This window comes from Lissotriton vulgaris, chromosome 7 (assembly GCF_964263255.1).
Source record: "Lissotriton vulgaris chromosome 7, aLisVul1.2, whole genome shotgun sequence".
In the NCBI taxonomy this organism is placed as follows: Eukaryota; Metazoa; Chordata; class Amphibia; order Caudata; family Salamandridae; genus Lissotriton; species Lissotriton vulgaris.
The window spans coordinates 1,694,483,916-1,694,501,232 of record NC_141695.1 but is presented as its reverse complement, the minus strand read 5'-3'; the positions used below and the strand labels follow the sequence as shown (position 1 = coordinate 1,694,501,232).

Genomic DNA, 17,317 nt, shown 5'->3' with positions numbered 1-17,317 from the left:
TGGTGGTGTCCCCGAGTGATGTGGTGGTGTCCCCGAGTGATGTGGTGGTGTCCCCGAGTGATGTGGTGGTGTTCCCGAGTGATGTGGTGGTGTTCCCGAGTGATGTGGTGGTGTTCCCGAGTGATGTGGTGGTGTTCCCGAGTGATGTGGTGGTGTTCCCGAGTGATGTGGTGGTGTTCCCGAGTGATGTGGTGGTGTTCCCGAGTGATGTGGTGGTGTTCCCGAGTGATGTGGTGGTGTTCCCGAGTGATGTGGTGGTGTCGCTGAGTGATGTGGTGGTGTCGCTGAGTGATGTGGTGGTGCCCCTGAGTGATGTGGTGGTGCCCCTGAGTGATGTGGTGGTGCCCCTGAGTGATGTGGTGGTGCCCCTGAGTGATGTGGTGGTGCCCCTGAGTGATGTGGTGGTGCCCCTGAGTGATGTGGTGGTGCCCCTGAGTGATGTGGTGGTGCCCCTGAGTGATGTGGTGGTGCCCCTGAGTGATGTGGTGGTGCCCCTGAGTGATGTGGTGGTGCCCCTGAGTGATGTGGTGGTGCCCCTGAGTGATGTGGTGGTGCCCCTGAGTGATGTGGTGGTGCCCCTGAGTGATGTGGTGGTGCCCCTGAGTGATGTGGTGGTGCCCCTGACTGATGTGGTGGTGCCCCTGACTGATGTGGTGGTGCCCCTGAGTGATGTGGTGGTGCCCCTGAGTGATGTGGTGGTGTTCCTGAGTGATGTGGTGGTGTTCCTGAGTGATGTGGTGGTGTTCCCGAGTGATGTGGTGGTGTTCCTGAGTGATGTGGTGGTGTTCCTCAGTGGTGCCCCTAAATGATGTGGTGGTGTCCCGGAGTGATGTGGTTTGTGAGGGCGGGGGTGTGAGGGGGTGAGGGTGAGTGTGGGTGAGAGGGTTGTGAGGGTGAGGGGTGTGAGGATGTGAGAATGTGAGGGTGAGTCTCCATTACCACCGCACTTTTAGCCCCTCTCATGCGCCCTGCTTGTCCTCTAATGCATTTTAACATCATAAGCCAGCGTGGTTGTTGAAAAATCTGAATCCAGCCACCCTTACTGGCAAAGCTACGCCCCGAGAGGTGTGTTCAGTTTAATACACTGTTTTTGTGGTTGAGGTCATTTCCTTGTGTTTCTTGACCCATTCCTATTTTAGAAACACATTTTGGCAAAAGTAGCATTGCGCTTGAACACATTCCCACATCATGTGCTGTCCTTTAAACTTTTACACCAAAACCAAGGTATTGGCACGAACGTTTTCACTGGCTTCACACAATTGACATGTGATGAAGCAGTGACACTTTGAATATTATTGTGGCAGTGGGACATCTCTAAGGGACGCTGGTGAATTACAGACCTGTCCCGCCTTTAATCTTACAAAATAAACATCCTTTGTTGCCAGATAAATAACCAGCCAAAACAAAGAATAATTGTTGATAAACTCTACAGACAATTGTGTTCCGCCCCAAAGGAGGGCAGCGTTGCGGAGAAACGCGAGAATGATATACACAAAGGGGACAGTTAACATAAGCAGGACATTAGCCATTTTTCACTATTTCACTATCTGGGAGCAGTTGATACACTAACACACAAGTACACAAGCGTGTGCATGAAAACGGGCTCACATGACTATCACGCGCTCAGCGCACACATGGACGCACTGGCATCCTCATATGCTGCCAGTTTGTCTCGGCCCATAAATGAACCGACCAATCGTCTCTGCAGGTGTGAATGCTTTGTTTTGATACGTAATCAGCACTTGATTTTTCAGCAGAGGTTGTCGGTTGGCAGAGGGTGCAAACTGGACACCTGCCCACTAATTCGGACTGGAGCCAGGTGTATTGATGTCTCCGTCCCTACGTTACAAGCAAATAACATCATCAATCTCTCCTCCCCCCCACCACCGTCAGACGGGTCTCAAGGCGTTGTGTGTACCGCAGAATAGCTATGATTGCAATTTTTGTTATCCTGGAACACCCTGTGCATGTGTTATTCCACTCAAATCCCTAACTTGTCCAAAAAAACTCAAACAAAAGCTCCCACTTAACATCTGTGCTACCTTTGCAACTGAATAAAATATTCAAAATCAATCATGAATGGATTACATGACCGGAGTAACCATGGTCTGCAATATTCGTCTGGGTAGTCAATAAAAAAAAACCCTCATTCACGTACTCAAATTATGAGGCAATATATCTTGGTTCTCCGCCCTATATTAAACACGTGACAGAACCATAGGGTTGAGTTATTGTATGCTTCCTAGATATGGAGGAAAACCACTGGTTATTGCAGTAGTGATCAACGAAAACATTTGTACCTGAAAGTCCTCAATTGTGGACTTCCTCAGATTGCCAATGAGCATATTTGTCTGCTTCAGCAAGGTGCAGCGTGACTTGTGCTGGCTCTTCCCTTGGCAACCTGGATATGCTCTTTGGCAATCTGAGGAAGTCCACAAACTAGGACTTTCAGGTACAAATGGACCATTAGAAACGGGTAAAGTATACCCAGTTTCTGTAAAACAGTAACAAAATACAGACTCCACTTTCTACACAGGTCCTGAAGAAAGCCCCCCTGACCCATCTGGGCAAACCAAGGGCAGAAGCATGTCGACCTTTTTATGGACATTATAGTGCGTACGACTGATAAAGTCCACACACGCACAAAACTGTTTTTTAAACTATCTTGATCCTATACCAATAAATAATTCTTAACCTAGGTAAACAAGGTTTTTTAACATCACAACCTAGCTTTACCACACCATAGCACAGTTCACCACTTATTATTTTTTCGTTGATCACTACTGCAATACCCAGTGGTTCTCCTTCGGATGGAGGAAGCATACAACTAAAACTAAACCCTATGATGATGCGGTCACGTTTTTAAAATAGGGTGGAGAACCAAGATATACCGCTTCACGATTGGAGTACGTGAATGAGGGTTTTTTATTGAATACCCAGACGAATATTGCAGACCTTGGTTACTCAGGTCAAGTGATCCATTCATGATTGATTTTGATTATGAAGCAAGGAAGCTGAATGGATCACAATCTCTTCCTCCTCCCCCCCCCTCTCTTGATCTACAAAAACAGAATAAACTATCCAAGACCACCCAAGAATCTCAGTGCCCATGTATCGAACAATAACCACGAAAATGACATTTTAAAACGCACACGTTACGTGTGTCATTACAGCACATTTTTAACATCGCAGAATCCATTACAACGCATGTCATTGCAACGTATGCCATTATAACGCATAATCCATTACAACGCAATTACTATTCTAACTCCTCCGGGGCGTTACTTTGGGGAATACGTTGTACTGGATTATGCGATGTAATGACATGCGTTGGAATGGAGTTTGCGTTGTAAAACATTAGTTGTAATGACACGTGTTATATGAATGAATTGTAAACGATGTTTCCCCATAACCACCAACAATGACTCGCTGCAACTAGAAAATAAATAATGGAGATCTCACTGAAAATCTGTCCTACTTTTGATACACTAATGACCTGTGTGCAGCCTAAAACCTTTGCAAGCACTTAGCGAGAAACTGGAGGAAAACACAATAGTAGATCAGCCATCAATGATAATGCGTAGATCCACGAGGCCTTGGCTGCGTACTACAATAACTCCATTGGATCTTCCAACAATGCACCATGCAAAATCCATCCTTCCATTTTAAGCTTCCATTTCAGATAAAAATATTACTTTAATGCCCTCTTCCTAACATTTTGCCCTGATCTGTATTAACTTTATCAAAATAAAAGTTTGAAACTTTCTTCAGATTCTCCGATCACAGCTCAACCGAGCACTGTAGATCAATTTGAGCTTTCTCCCAGATCAGCTTGACAGAATTCTCCACCCTATGCACCGGAAAAGGGAAAATATATATATTTTTTAAAACGCACGGTAGATCCTACTACTTTAAGTGACTTTGACCCTTTATCTCTCCTGCAACATTTAGAAATAGAAACAAGCCAACACACAAGTCTCCACCCATCTTGAGACTAAGCAGCCTCTTGACTATACATGAGATGGTTTCTGGTCTCAACCCAGCTTGGAATGCACTTTTTCTATGGTCACAGAAAATGTTACCCACTTCTTGGATCAGGCCAGATCTGCTGTTCTGATCCTAAAAGATAGCTTTGCTGCGGTTCATAGGGTCAATTCAATACCCTCATATCACAACTCCATTGCACTAAAAAGTAGAAGATTAAGCGAAGATGGTCTCACTTTTTTCTTATCAATTGATTCCAGTTTGTTACTCAGCCACCCTTCACTTCACCTCAGTCCCATTTAACTTTGGTGTTTCATAAGGCTGTTGCCTCCGGTCACTCCTCCTTTAAAGTCTATAGTACTCCATTGATGCATTAGTTCGCTTTTTTGGTTTCTAAATTATGGGATATGCAGATGGTACAACACTAAATGTGGTCTCCATCTCCGATATCTTCACTTTCACCTGAGAAAGAGTACTTATTTGTAGGTCTTCAGTAGTGATCTGGATGAAGGCCAAATCCTTTAAACTCAACAGCAAAAAAAACTGAGGTTCAGATGTAGGACTAATTGTCCTCCATTTTACCAGATGACTGCCTCCAGAACTAGGCCAGAGACACATTACAACTTCCTCAGTACAAATCCTGGGCCTCCCATTTGATCATAACTGGAACCTTTGCTCCTAAACCAAGTGGCAGGTACATGCTTTCTACTCTTGAAAAGACTTGGAAAAATTGAGCCTCACAAGGAAAACTGATTCAAATGCTTGTTACATCTTTTCAGGATTATGGCAATGGAGTTGGTCTTGGAATCCCATGATATTTGCTTCTTGTCTTCAGGTGGTACAGAGCGCAGCTGCATATCTTATCCTCAAGCCGTCTCTCTGGCATCCAACATCTTCTCAACTAAAACTGCTGCATTGGCTTCTTATTGGAAAAATATATTTATTCAAATCACTCTTTTATAACACAGAACATATTCTGCATATATGCCCCAGAACACTTCCTTCGTCAAGCCAGTCTTAAGCAGATTACTAATCCATTCATCCACTGCAGATAAATAGGTGGCTATTCTTTTTTAGGTCTCGCCTGTCGATGCGCATGCGCATCGAGCAAGCGAGACTATAGGGGCTCATCGACTCTTTATCTAACTGCAAGGAATCGTGGCGATTCCTTGCAGTGCCCGTGACTTTTAAGGTCAATGCGCATGCGCATTAAGCTTATGCGCATGCGCATTGACCTTAAAAGTCACGGGCGCGTGCACGTCCGTGTTTGTTTACCCTTGCCTACTCTCTCTCTCCCCTCTCCGCCCCCGTTCCGCCCCCTCCCCTTCCCGCCGTGTCGCATTTCTCCTCCCCCCTCCCCTCTCTTCCCTCCGGCTTTTTTTTTGTTTATTTTACCCGCCGTGTCTCCGATCCTTTCGCTCTCCTCCCCCCTCCCCTCTCTTCCCTCCGGCTTCTTTTTTGTTTCCCCCAGCACACTTAATTTTTACCATCAAATAGCACATTTAGTGACAACAGATTGCACTCTCCATATACACGAGGTGCAGGAGGTAATGTGCTCTGCAGACATGCCAAATAAATTCGTCCACACCCACTCTCCCCTGCACTTACATTTCTCCACCCCCTCCCCTCTCTTCCTTCCGTCTTCCTGCCGTGTCGCACCTCTCCCCTCTCCGCCCCCTCCCCTGCCCGCCCCCTCCCCTGCCCGCCGTGTTACAATGCTGCATTCGGGCGCCCCCTCTGCTTCCTCCCCCCACCTTGCTTTGATCTCCATGTCGGAGCCGGCTCCAATGGCGAGCAGAAATATCTGTGCTTCTGATGGCCGCGATGGAGACAACAATGACGCGATTAAACCCCAAACCGCACAGGAATGTCACCCCCGGGCCTCATCTAATCCTGCCTGGCTGACGGCCATTACTTGACTGAAACAGAGTGCTGCAAACACTGAAACGTAAGAAAACAGAACACAAAGGGACCAGCACTTCTGAAGAAATCGCAGTCAAAGGTTTGGGAACCTGTTGGTTTAACAGTTGCCGTTATGCAAAAGCACCGCACAAAAGCAAATATATCCATCTGAAGCTCTTTAGGAGCCTTTGGCACACAGCTGCCCCAGCACACTTCATTTTTACCATCAAATAGCACATTTAGTGACAACAGATTGCACTCTCCATATACACGAGGTGCAGGAGGTAATGTGCTCTGCAGACATGCCAAATAAATTCGTCCACACCCACTCTCCCCTGCACTTACATTTCTCCACCCCCTCCCCTCTCTTCCTTCCGTCTTCCTGCCGTGTCGCACCTCTCCCCTCTCCGCCCCCTCCCCTGCCCGCCCCCTCCCCTGCCCGCCGTGTTACAATGCTGCATTCGGGCGCCCCCTCTGCTTCCTCCCCCCACCTTGCTTTGATCTCCATGTCGGAGCCGGCTCCAATGGCGAGCAGAAATATCTGTGCTTCTGATGGCCGCGATGGAGACAACAATGACGCGATTAAACCCCAAACCGCACTGGAATGTCACCCCCGGGCCTCATCTAATCCTGCCTGGCTGACGGCCATTACTTGACTGAAACAGAGTGCTGCAAACACTGAAACGTAAGAAAACAGAACACAAAGGGACCAGCACTTCTGAAGAAATCGCAGTCAAAGGTTTGGGAACCTGTTGGTTTAACAGTTGCCGTTCTGCAAAAGTACCGCACAAAAGCAAATATATCCATCTGAAGCTCTTTAGGAGCCTTTGGCACACAGCTGCCCCAGCACACTTCATTTTTACCATCAAATAGCACATTTAGTGACAACAGATTGCACTCTCCATATACACGAGGTGCAGGAGGTAATGTGCTCTGCAGACATGCCAAATAAATTCGTCCACACCCACTCTCCCCTGCACTTACTCTGCCTTAGGACATGGCTGCACACAAGGGGTAAAGCAGGAATAGGAAGACGGAAAAATTGTGACACCCTCACCCACCCTCACCCTCCCTCACTCACCCTCACTCACCCTCACTCACTCTCACTCACTCTCACTCACCCTCACTCACCCTCACTCACCCTCACTCACCCTCACTCACCCTCACTCACCCTCACTCACCCTCACTCACCCTCACTCACCCTCACTCACCCTCACTCACCCTCACTCACCCTCACTCACCCTCACCCTCACCCTCACTCTCACTCACCCTCACTCACCCTCACTCACCCTCACTCTCACTCACCCTCACTCACCCTCACTCACCCTCACTCACCCTCACTCACCCTCACTCACCCTCACTCACCCTCACTCACCCTCACCCTCACTCACCCTCACTCACCCTCACCCTCAACCACCCTCAACCACCCTCACCCACACTCACCCACACTCACCCACACTCACTCACCCTCACCCACCCTCACTCACCCTCACTCACCCTCAACCCCTCACCCTCAACCCCTCACCCTCCCTCACCCTCACTCACCCTCAACCCCTCACCCTCACTCACCCTCAACCCCTCACCCTCACTCACCCTCAACCCCTCACCCTCAACCCCTCACCCACACTCACCCTCACTCACCCTCACCCTCACCCTCACTCACCCTCACTCACCCTCACTCACCCTCACCCTCACTCACCCTCAACCCCTCACCCACCCTCAACCCCTCACCCACCCTCAACCCCTCACCCTCACTCACCCTCAACACCTCACTCACCCTCACTCACCCTCACCCTCAACCCCTCAGCCTCACCCTCACTCACCCTCAACCCCTCACCCTCACTCACCCTCAACCTCATGCTAAAGATTTACAAAAAAACCCATAAACAATTCTAAAAGCACTAACTCTAATGCTGCGAGACCTATTGCATTTCTAATGCTTGTTCTAACAAGGATCCAAGCGCTGAAATGTTCTCTTTTGAACCCTCCCACATCTTATTCAGAAAAAAAAGCTGAAAACCTTGCTGTTCCAGCGGAAATCCTCTAAATCAGCCCTGACCTGTTCTAGCACCAATTCACATTGCGCCAAGTTGCCCACTGGTCAACATCAAACTCAAATAAAGTACACATTTGTCAACGTACTTAATATAAAATAAACTAATAATAAATAAGTAATGTCAACTCAACCCTCAAACCATCAATAAAACTGTACCTACTTGTACGACCTTAAGTCAATCGTTATCAGCCATCTAGCACAATGATTTATAAACAGGTTTCATGCAAACATGTAAACGTTTGGATCACCATTTAACCCTTTGCGTGCTCATGACGGCCAGGAGCGGTCCTGAGCTTTGGTGCTCGTATGCTCAACACGGTTCCGGACCATCCTGACACATGGCACCGGAAATACCTCTGGTGCAAGCACGAGAGGGATTTCTTTTCCCCAGAACAGCCTCAGGAGCTGGGGAAGAGCTTCCACAGCTCCCGAGGCGGTTTGTTTGGTTTCTGTGAAAGGACGATCAGCATGCACATCGTGCTGACGTAATTTCATAGAAACCGAAACTTAAATGAGCAGATAGCCCCCTGAGCACGTAGGCAGTGAAACTGAAATGAGTCCATCTCAGCATTGAAAAAAAGGTCAGACACTCGAATGAGAATATTCAAACACTTTCCTAACAAAATACAGAAGTGCACAATCACTGAATTATATTGTGCACTCAATACCCTGTTCCCTTTGCACATACCAAACTGTTATTAATGTAGTGCTTTGGTGCAGATGCCCAAAGTGGGAGGGGGGGGTACAGGTGGGGGGGAATAAACCTCAAGGCACCAGGTAGCACTCCCGGGTCATACCAAATAAACAAGCACTCTGTATAAATGACAATGTGTGTTCGGTCATTTAAAGTGGATCACACCCCTTGAGGTATAAACTCAACACGGGGTGTGAGCATCATGCCTAGGAGCAGTCTCACTCACTGGACAATGGTTTCACAGCTTGGAGCAAAATATAATTCACTGAGTCACAGTATCGTTTTTTTCTCACACTGTTTGAGGCAAGGTCCACCGCCTTCGAGTGCAGTGTATCGAGTAGGTGATCGTCTCACACGTTTGAGAACAGTCTAATTTTTAGCATTTTCATTAGTCTCCTTGACTTATAGGACTCATGCACCAAGGATTTTGATCCAAAATTAAACAAATATGGCTCTGTGGACTTCTGGCCTTGAGATTTCTGCTGAGCATTTACTTGGTACCCACAAGTAGTGAAGCTAACGGACCATTATTTCAAGTAAAAGACACTACCACCAGCAATGGCAGAAACATGTAAATGGATAACCGTTGAGGCTAGCATGAGTGTGTTATGCAAGTGAAAAAGGTAAACTGCTCTGGTATTCTAATAGGTTGTATTACAGTTTGCACTGTCCAACTTAAGTGCTTATTTTAACGTAAAACATTCCTCTCCACTGAATTATAAGCCATTCTTTCATTTGTATTCATGGTTATTTAATACTGATAGCTCCAATTTTACTTAGAAGCCTCAACGTTTAGCACAATACTATGGAAAGGGGGATGAAGTTAATATTCTGTGAAAAAGTAGATTGTAAACAATCTTTTCATCAGCCAACATTGCTTCAGCATCAGTCCCTTTCAAACTGCAATTACCAACTGTTAAACTATAGGCAAGGAAGCTATTCCCAAACTATTCCCGAACTTTTTGCAGGTACCAGTCAATATTGCAAATGATTGCTGGGTCTATGATAACAAAGAAAGAAGACAAAACGACAGACTGGTCTTACCGGACTGACAGAATTAGTTTATGCTTTTGATCTCAGTAAAACTAGGTGTAAATATTTTACCAAGGGAAAGCCATGTAGTAAGTTAGAGTTTGTTATTGGCAGTAGATGTCAGCGGGTTTTCAGATAAAAGCATGAAAGGAAACATGCTTTTGCGCAATACACTACAGCTACACAGATACAGCCTTGCCTAAATGAGAAATCTGAAATATGCAACACGTATTCAAGGTTTGGAATGGGTGTAACTACACCTTTCACCAAACACATGAACTGCGATAATACAATTTAAATAGAACGTTTACAGGCATTTTTAAATATAATTTAACAGTCCCCAAGCTCCCCTTGCTGTATACAGACAGGAAGATAACGTTTATGTACCACATTAAGGATGAAGTTTCTAGATAGGTTTTATTCATTGCTACCGTAGTCTGCAACTACCGTAGTCTGCAAACGTAAGTAACACTTTTAGGGTGGTCAACAATTCTTATGCACTGTGGCCGGTAAAACAGTTAATTTCTTTTATTTTCTTCAAAAACAGAAACCGTAATTTAAATAAGCTGGTCAAGAGAACCCACAATGCCTCACTGGCTTACAAAAAGCATAACATGGAAGATAACAACAAAAAAAAAAAAAAGGTTTTGATGAGGGGGATCCATTGACAAATATGGGGACAGGTTGTGATTCTAAACTTTCATGTGACAAAGTCTTAAAACTGAGAAACATATTTTCCAACAGTACATTTATATGTGTTTATCCAGTTGTAATATCCAGAAACCAGACCATTTACATTACACCACAGTAGGGTGAAGTATTGATGTTACCAAGACTTGCAACAGATCCTGTCTAAGCGCAAATAAGACAAGAGCTAGTAACGTCACAGCTCGGAAGAAGCCAGCGACCAGCTTGTTTATTGAATCCAGTCTGCCCATGTGGCATTGCTTCCCAACTGCAGTATACGCTCTATAATGTTCTACAGGAACTGCTCAAGTGCACAATTATTCAAATTGTTTACCCCCCAATCGTTTACATGCTTGCACACTACGAAGAGCTATTAAGAGTATAATGTTTGGCTGAGATTAGGTTTCTAATTTCTGAGCATTTCTGGAAGAATTTCAACTAACTCTTTATACTGTGTAGACCTTGTAAAGAGATGAATGTATGGTCATTGAGAAGATCGTGGTTTCCTTCCAGAACCAGTATGCATAGAAATCCAATACTCTTCAGATCTGTCGACAACAGAGGCACCACATGCAAACATTTCTTTTTTAACTGAGTGCCTGATTGAAAAGTAAATGCATGTAATTTTAAACTAGTTAATATTGCTCCTGTCCCTCAATCACCATATACCAATAAAAAGTGCAGGAATCAAATCTGCGCATAAACTTTTTGTGTAACACAAGAACTGCACCCACTTGTCACACGTATCACTCACCTGGTTAGACTGTCCTGAAAGATAAGGCTCAAAGTCGCTGTCATGAGTGGTATCCTTTGGGTGCAGCGATCCATTCTGAACTGAAAAAATAAGGATGACTGTTAACCAGTTTAATTAAACTAGTGACTAAATCAAAACCAAACAAATCAAAATTGTATCATTTTCTAACAGTTGAAGAACAAGGACATTTACTGATCCCAAGTGGAAATCTAAACATCTGGTTCTTAGATTTGATCAATCAAATATTCTCAGCTAATTGCTAAATATTATAGTAGGTTGCACAATCGAGACTAATAATAAGTGTACACGTTTCAAGCAACGTGCACAGAATAACTCACCATCAAAGCAAGGTTATTCTTTCTAACTCACTGTGCTCTCGAGAGAGTATTTCAAACAGGATTTAGCTTATAACATTTACAACACACCACCTCATGCTTATCACAGGAAGGAGTGCCAAAATATAATTGGAAAACTTTAATTTTCCAATACAGACCTGAAGTATTAGATATGCACGCACCAATATATGACTGACCTTTTAAGCAATAAATGGATTGCTTTTCACTACATTTATGAAGATTCACTGGGTAGTGCCAAAACAGACTTGCCGGTCACTGTACAACCTTATATCATTGAAAGATCTGTATCATCTGGCAAAGGCATTGGTCGAATTAAAAATAATGGAGCATCGGGTCTCAGTCCAAGATGATACTATCTTCCAAAACTCATAGGTGCTATGAGGGCTCTCATAAAATAATTCTTCCCACAACTCAACAATGTACACTAAACAATGTACACTATAGAGGAACCAAATAAGGTATGTTAGCAAAAGGTACAATTGAAAACTTCTGATAGAGAATGTCTATTACCTGCACAGACAATTTTGGGGAACGTTCCCTGGCCAGACCTGCTAACTGGGCACTTTCAGACACTCCCGGTCTCCCTCCCGCCGCCGCAGCTTGACACCTAGCGGCCACCGAGAGGAGGGAGACTACATCCCCCAGACTGCTCGGCTTCGCGGCGGAAGCCGCCACTGCAACTTCCGCGCCCGGAGGCGCTTTAAACCAACGACCGCCCCGCGTCCCAGGATTGCGCGCGGGTCGCGCCGGGTTAAGCCCGGGACAAGGGTGGGCCCTCTGTGGCCCTCAGAGGCCTGGACTGGACCACTCTCTTTGAATTTTATTTTTCTCATTGTTTTACAGTAAGATATTGGTATATCTGATGCACTCCCTGATGACTACTTTGTACCATTAGGTTACATGTAACTAGTGAAAAGTAGCGTTTAAACTGCTTGAAATGGCCACCAAACACAACAAGAGTGAAAAAACTGAAAAATCTGGAAGCAGGGGAGGGAGAGGAAGCATAGCCGGCAATTTAGATGCTTTTATAACGAGGGCATCAGCAGCTCTGGAAAAAGATTGATTTAACTGTGCGTCGCATTTCTCTCGATCCAGTGTTTTTAAGAAGATCTTCACTCGGGAGTTTAGTAAAAGTACCCTCACCCGAACAACCCCTTACTCAGATCATACAGACTTCTCAACACTCGCGAGACTTACCCACCATCCTAGATGTAAGCGAGATCGATATAAGTCTAGATTCCTTTATGATATATCCTAGTGCGGGGTCGGACCGTAGAAATAGCAACAAGTCCGTAAATAATCAACATATAGAAGTTAAACAAACTGAGGGCACTTCACTAACTGTCCCTAATCAAAAACGTAAACGTGGGGGGCAAGGCGGCCGTTCTAAAAAATCTAAGGTAGCTACCCCGAAATATTTTAAAAAGACAAATGAGGACAGAATCAAGACACCGACTCAGGTTGCGAAACCCGGTCTCGAATCAAGTCATCGTAGGGAGGAAACTTTAAAAAACCCACTGGATGGTAAGAATAGTGTTGAATGCTCACTCGAAAACATAGAAAAATTGGTGAGATCCTTAATTCTCCCTCTGGTTGAGCGCACTAAAAGGATTGGAACTCATCTTGAGGCACTAGAGAAATTAATACAGGGGAATGCTGTAATGTTAAAAAAACTGGCTGGCAATAGATCCGCCCACATTGTAGATCCTCCGAAACTAAATACCAATCAGAACACCCTAATTAGTGAAACGGTGGGACGGGAAGGAAACACCAAAATGTACCAATAAAAAGGTAACCACTAAAACTCCACAGAGCATTAATAAAACGATAAGGGCCGTTGAAGAAGATAAAGCCGAGAAGAACATTAGAACGAGCACAGATAAAGTGAGGGAAGGGGAAGATCTTGTAGTTCTAGCAAGTACTAGAAATACTGCCAACAAAAGGAGGACCGACTTGCCACCAAATCATTCCCATATGTCATCGTGCTAGCGGGCGCCCCGAGCGGAATGGTCAGAGGGTTGAGACCTACCATGAATTAAAAAATAAAGTTATGTTCTGGTTAGGAAAAAATAGACCCCTCAGACCAGACTTACAAGGGGAAATTATGAACGTCCAGAGAACCAGCTAGGTGGGACATAAGGCCAAAAACATTGATGGTGACTGCATCATAGTGAATTTCAGAGACCCGCGAGTTGTGGAGTTCATTAAAGGTTACCAGAACTGTGATAATCTTGGGGGAATCGTTACTCTAGACTTAAGTTACTTCTATCTACCGCCCCCCATTTTGTATGGCAGATACAGAGCCCACCTTCCTCGCCATGAAAGAAATGATCACCAACTAGGAAGTCTATTTAATGGTGCCCCAACAACTAATATACATCGAGGATATTTCCCCACTAACTATCCCAACACTCAACTAGCAGGATATATATATAATGCACCAATCAGTAATCGTTTTGACTGTTTATCCGGTTTGGGGGGTGTGGACAACCAAAGAATAAACTTAATACTACTATAATTAGTACTGGTAATTCTCCGAACCAGCTACATAAGGTTTGTCATGAAAATGTGATTATCCCAGGATTAGTAGAACCTGATAATCTTGTACCAGGGACGATCCTTCCTGAAAATTTGGATGGTGCATTGACAAGGGAAAAAATTCTAAGTGGGGGCATTATTAGTAATAATTCTGACAGAGCAGAACCTAGCAGGTCCATTATTGATCCTGGATCCCCTGAAGAGCCCAATGTAATCACTGTGAGGAAGGTAAATGCGGGGGGGGGCGCTGAATCCCCTAAAGAAAGTGCGGCGTGCCATAATTTAGGTTTAAATGGAGGGCCTGGAGATAAATGGTCGATTATATTTTGGAACATAGCTGGCCTTAAGGCCAGATTGGATAACCCAAACTGGCAAAAACTAATTAAACACTGTGATGTTATATGTTGGCAGGAGACATGGGCCAAGAAAGAATACCATATGAGTGGTTTTAAAACTATAATCATCCCAGCCATAGGATCTGTTTATGGCTGAGCAAAGGGGGGGATTATGCATGTACATTTCAAATTGTTTTCTGTAAAAAAATGTAGCTGTATTTTCATAACTGTTTTTACCATATTGTTGGGCTACATATTAATACCACTGTTTGTATACTGTTAGTAAATTTCTACAATAACATCCCTGTATTAGATATACCAGTGGTGCTTAAAACCCTGAACTCTAAACTTTATAGCATAAACAACAGTGCTCATAAATAGTTCATTGTCACATGGGGCGATGATTTTAATTGTGCCCTTTGTGACAGAGCAGGAACAGGAAATTTTGGGTTAATGGAGGATAGGGATACCGCTTTGTCACATTTTGAGCACTCAGTAACGGGGACTGCTTTAAATGAGATCATGTTTAATAATGATTTAGGGTTCTCGAACGAACTATGTAGCACTGAGGCCTCCTTCTCTCCTACTTTTAATGGTAGAGGTTTATTCTCTACAATTGACTTTATCCTAATTTCCTCGTGTTATAGGGATAGCATTGCAAGTTATAATGTTTTTGAATCTCTCCTAAGTGACCATTTCCCCCATCAGGGTAGAATTATCCGACCCACAACTGATAGTGCATAAAAGAGCAGAGGTTTCTGTTGAAAACTTAGAAATTGCCAGGCAGAACGGATACGCTTTAAAATAGACTAAGGTGGTCCCCGAGGAGTTTTAGCAATCTAATTAATGCGTGCAACACAAGTTTTTCTGTTTGTTTGGATTTGGCATCTGATGATGCAGACATAAGTAATTTTAGAGAAATAGCTGCTTGTATAAAGAGGGGTCTGTGGGTAAATGCTAAGGAAAACACGACTCAAAGGAAGGAAAAAGGCTGGTTTAAATCAGCATGCAGTAAGGCCCACAAGCAATTAAAATTGGCTTTGCATAGGCATGACAGAAATCAGACCCTGATAAGGGCACTACGCAAAGAATAAAAAACTGCACTTAAAGTTCAAAGAGACCTGGTGAGGAGGGAAGCATGGACAGCTATAATGGAGGCCTCTGAACTAAAGGATATGATATGACGGCCTTTTGGAAATCAGTGAATGCCCCAATTTTTAAAGATAGTACAAAGGCTCGAATTGAGATTGCTGTTACCGAGGACGAATGGGTCAAGCATTTTGAAACACTTTATAGCCCAGTATCAATCACCACTGACACACAGAGAACCCACGTTTAAGGGGAAGGGCACTGAAGGGTTGCAACTCAACTTTTCCTTGGATGAGGTAATTAAGGGTATTAACTCTAGCCTAGGGGAAAGGCACCCGGCCCGATGGTGTCCCAGTGGACATTTTTTTAAAAATGTACCCCTCTGGGCACCATTGCTTACTAGAACTTTTAATGCTGCTTGTACAATAGGACTCAGAGATAATGATCGACTTATACCAAGTACCACTATTTTCAAAAAGGGAGATAGAGCAAGCTGTGTGTGCTATCGGCCCATATCCCTGCTTGACTCCACCATCAAAAATATTGGCAGAGTCATTTTAGACTGCACTCATGGGCAGACGGACATATTATTAGCGACCTCCAATATGGTTTCCGCGAAGGAGTTGGTACCATTGCACAAGTACTTAATTTATCAATATTAATAGAGAAAAATACTAAGGCTAAGGGAGGAAGACTGTTTTTAACATTTTTAGATTTGTCATCTGCCTTTGATTATGTAAATCATGGCAAACTATGGATAATTTTAACCCGGTTGGGAGTGGAGGAAAATATCATCAAATTTCTGAGAGAACTGTATAACGGGGCTAGTCCAATGGTTAGATACGGTAACAAGCATTTACAATGCACGGGTTTCGCCTTTGGAGAAGTTAGAGCTATTGGCATTGTAAATGACAAAATTTGTATTTATGTGTTTTGGTTTTGAAAACAGATAAATAAATGTCATTGTCATTTACATTGCCAATAGCTTAATCTCTCGCAAATATGAGAACTATTGTACCCTACGGACGAGCTCAGCAGACAGCAATTACTACCACACACACCCAGAGCCAGCCCCACACACCCAGAGCCAGCCACACACACCCAGTGCCAGCCACACACGCAGAGCCCCACACACACACACACACAACCGGAGCAGTCACATACACACACCCACTGGAGCAGTCACACACACACACACACACACTGGAGCAGTCACATATACACACACACTGGAGCAGTCACATATACACACACACTGGAGCAGTCACATATACACACACACATACTGGAGCAGTCACATACACACACACACACACTCTGGAACAGTCACATACACACACACACACACTCTGGAATAGTCACATACAAACACACACACTCTGGAACAGTCACATACACACACACCCTGGAACAGTCACACACACACACACCCAGGAACAGTCACACACACCCAGGAGCAGTCACATGCACGCACACACTGGAGCAGTCGCACACGCACACACTCTGGAGCAGTGCGCACATGCGCGGCTCTTAACCATATGTTAGACAGCAGGCGTCAGCTTGTCATGCACTCCCCTACCCCGCACAGCGCGCCCCTCCAGTAACCCACCAAGCTAATGAAGGTCAGTGGAGTGACGCTGACCGCCCCTCGTTACCACATTGTAAAGTTGTATCCGGCCTCATTGAAGCCGGGGCGTCTACAGTACAGTGTGAAAAACAATCTACTGACTGACACAGAAGACAAAGGATGTTAGGTGAGAAAATTCGGGATCACCGCAGATGGTGTTTCCCCTCCAACCCACAGGGTCAGCGGACAGAAGGGAACAAAGGTGACGACTGTCTCCTGCACCGCCGGAGAGGTCGGCTATGGTGTCTGTTAGTAGCTGCAGC

At 44.7% G+C, this 17,317-nt stretch overlaps 1 protein-coding gene across 2 annotated transcripts in view; it reads right to left on the bottom strand.

Moving 5' to 3' along the window:
- The window catches only part of YTHDF1 (YTH N6-methyladenosine RNA binding protein F1), a 104,128-nt gene that overhangs the window by 40,682 nt on the left and 46,129 nt on the right, over nt 1-17,317 (bottom strand). For both annotated transcript variants that reach the window (XM_086932825.1, XM_086932826.1), the window contains exon 3: nt 11,110-11,189. In XM_086932825.1, coding sequence (XP_086788951.1) covers nt 11,110-11,189 — 80 coding nt within the window. The remainder of the gene's footprint in view (nt 1-11,109; nt 11,190-17,317) is intronic.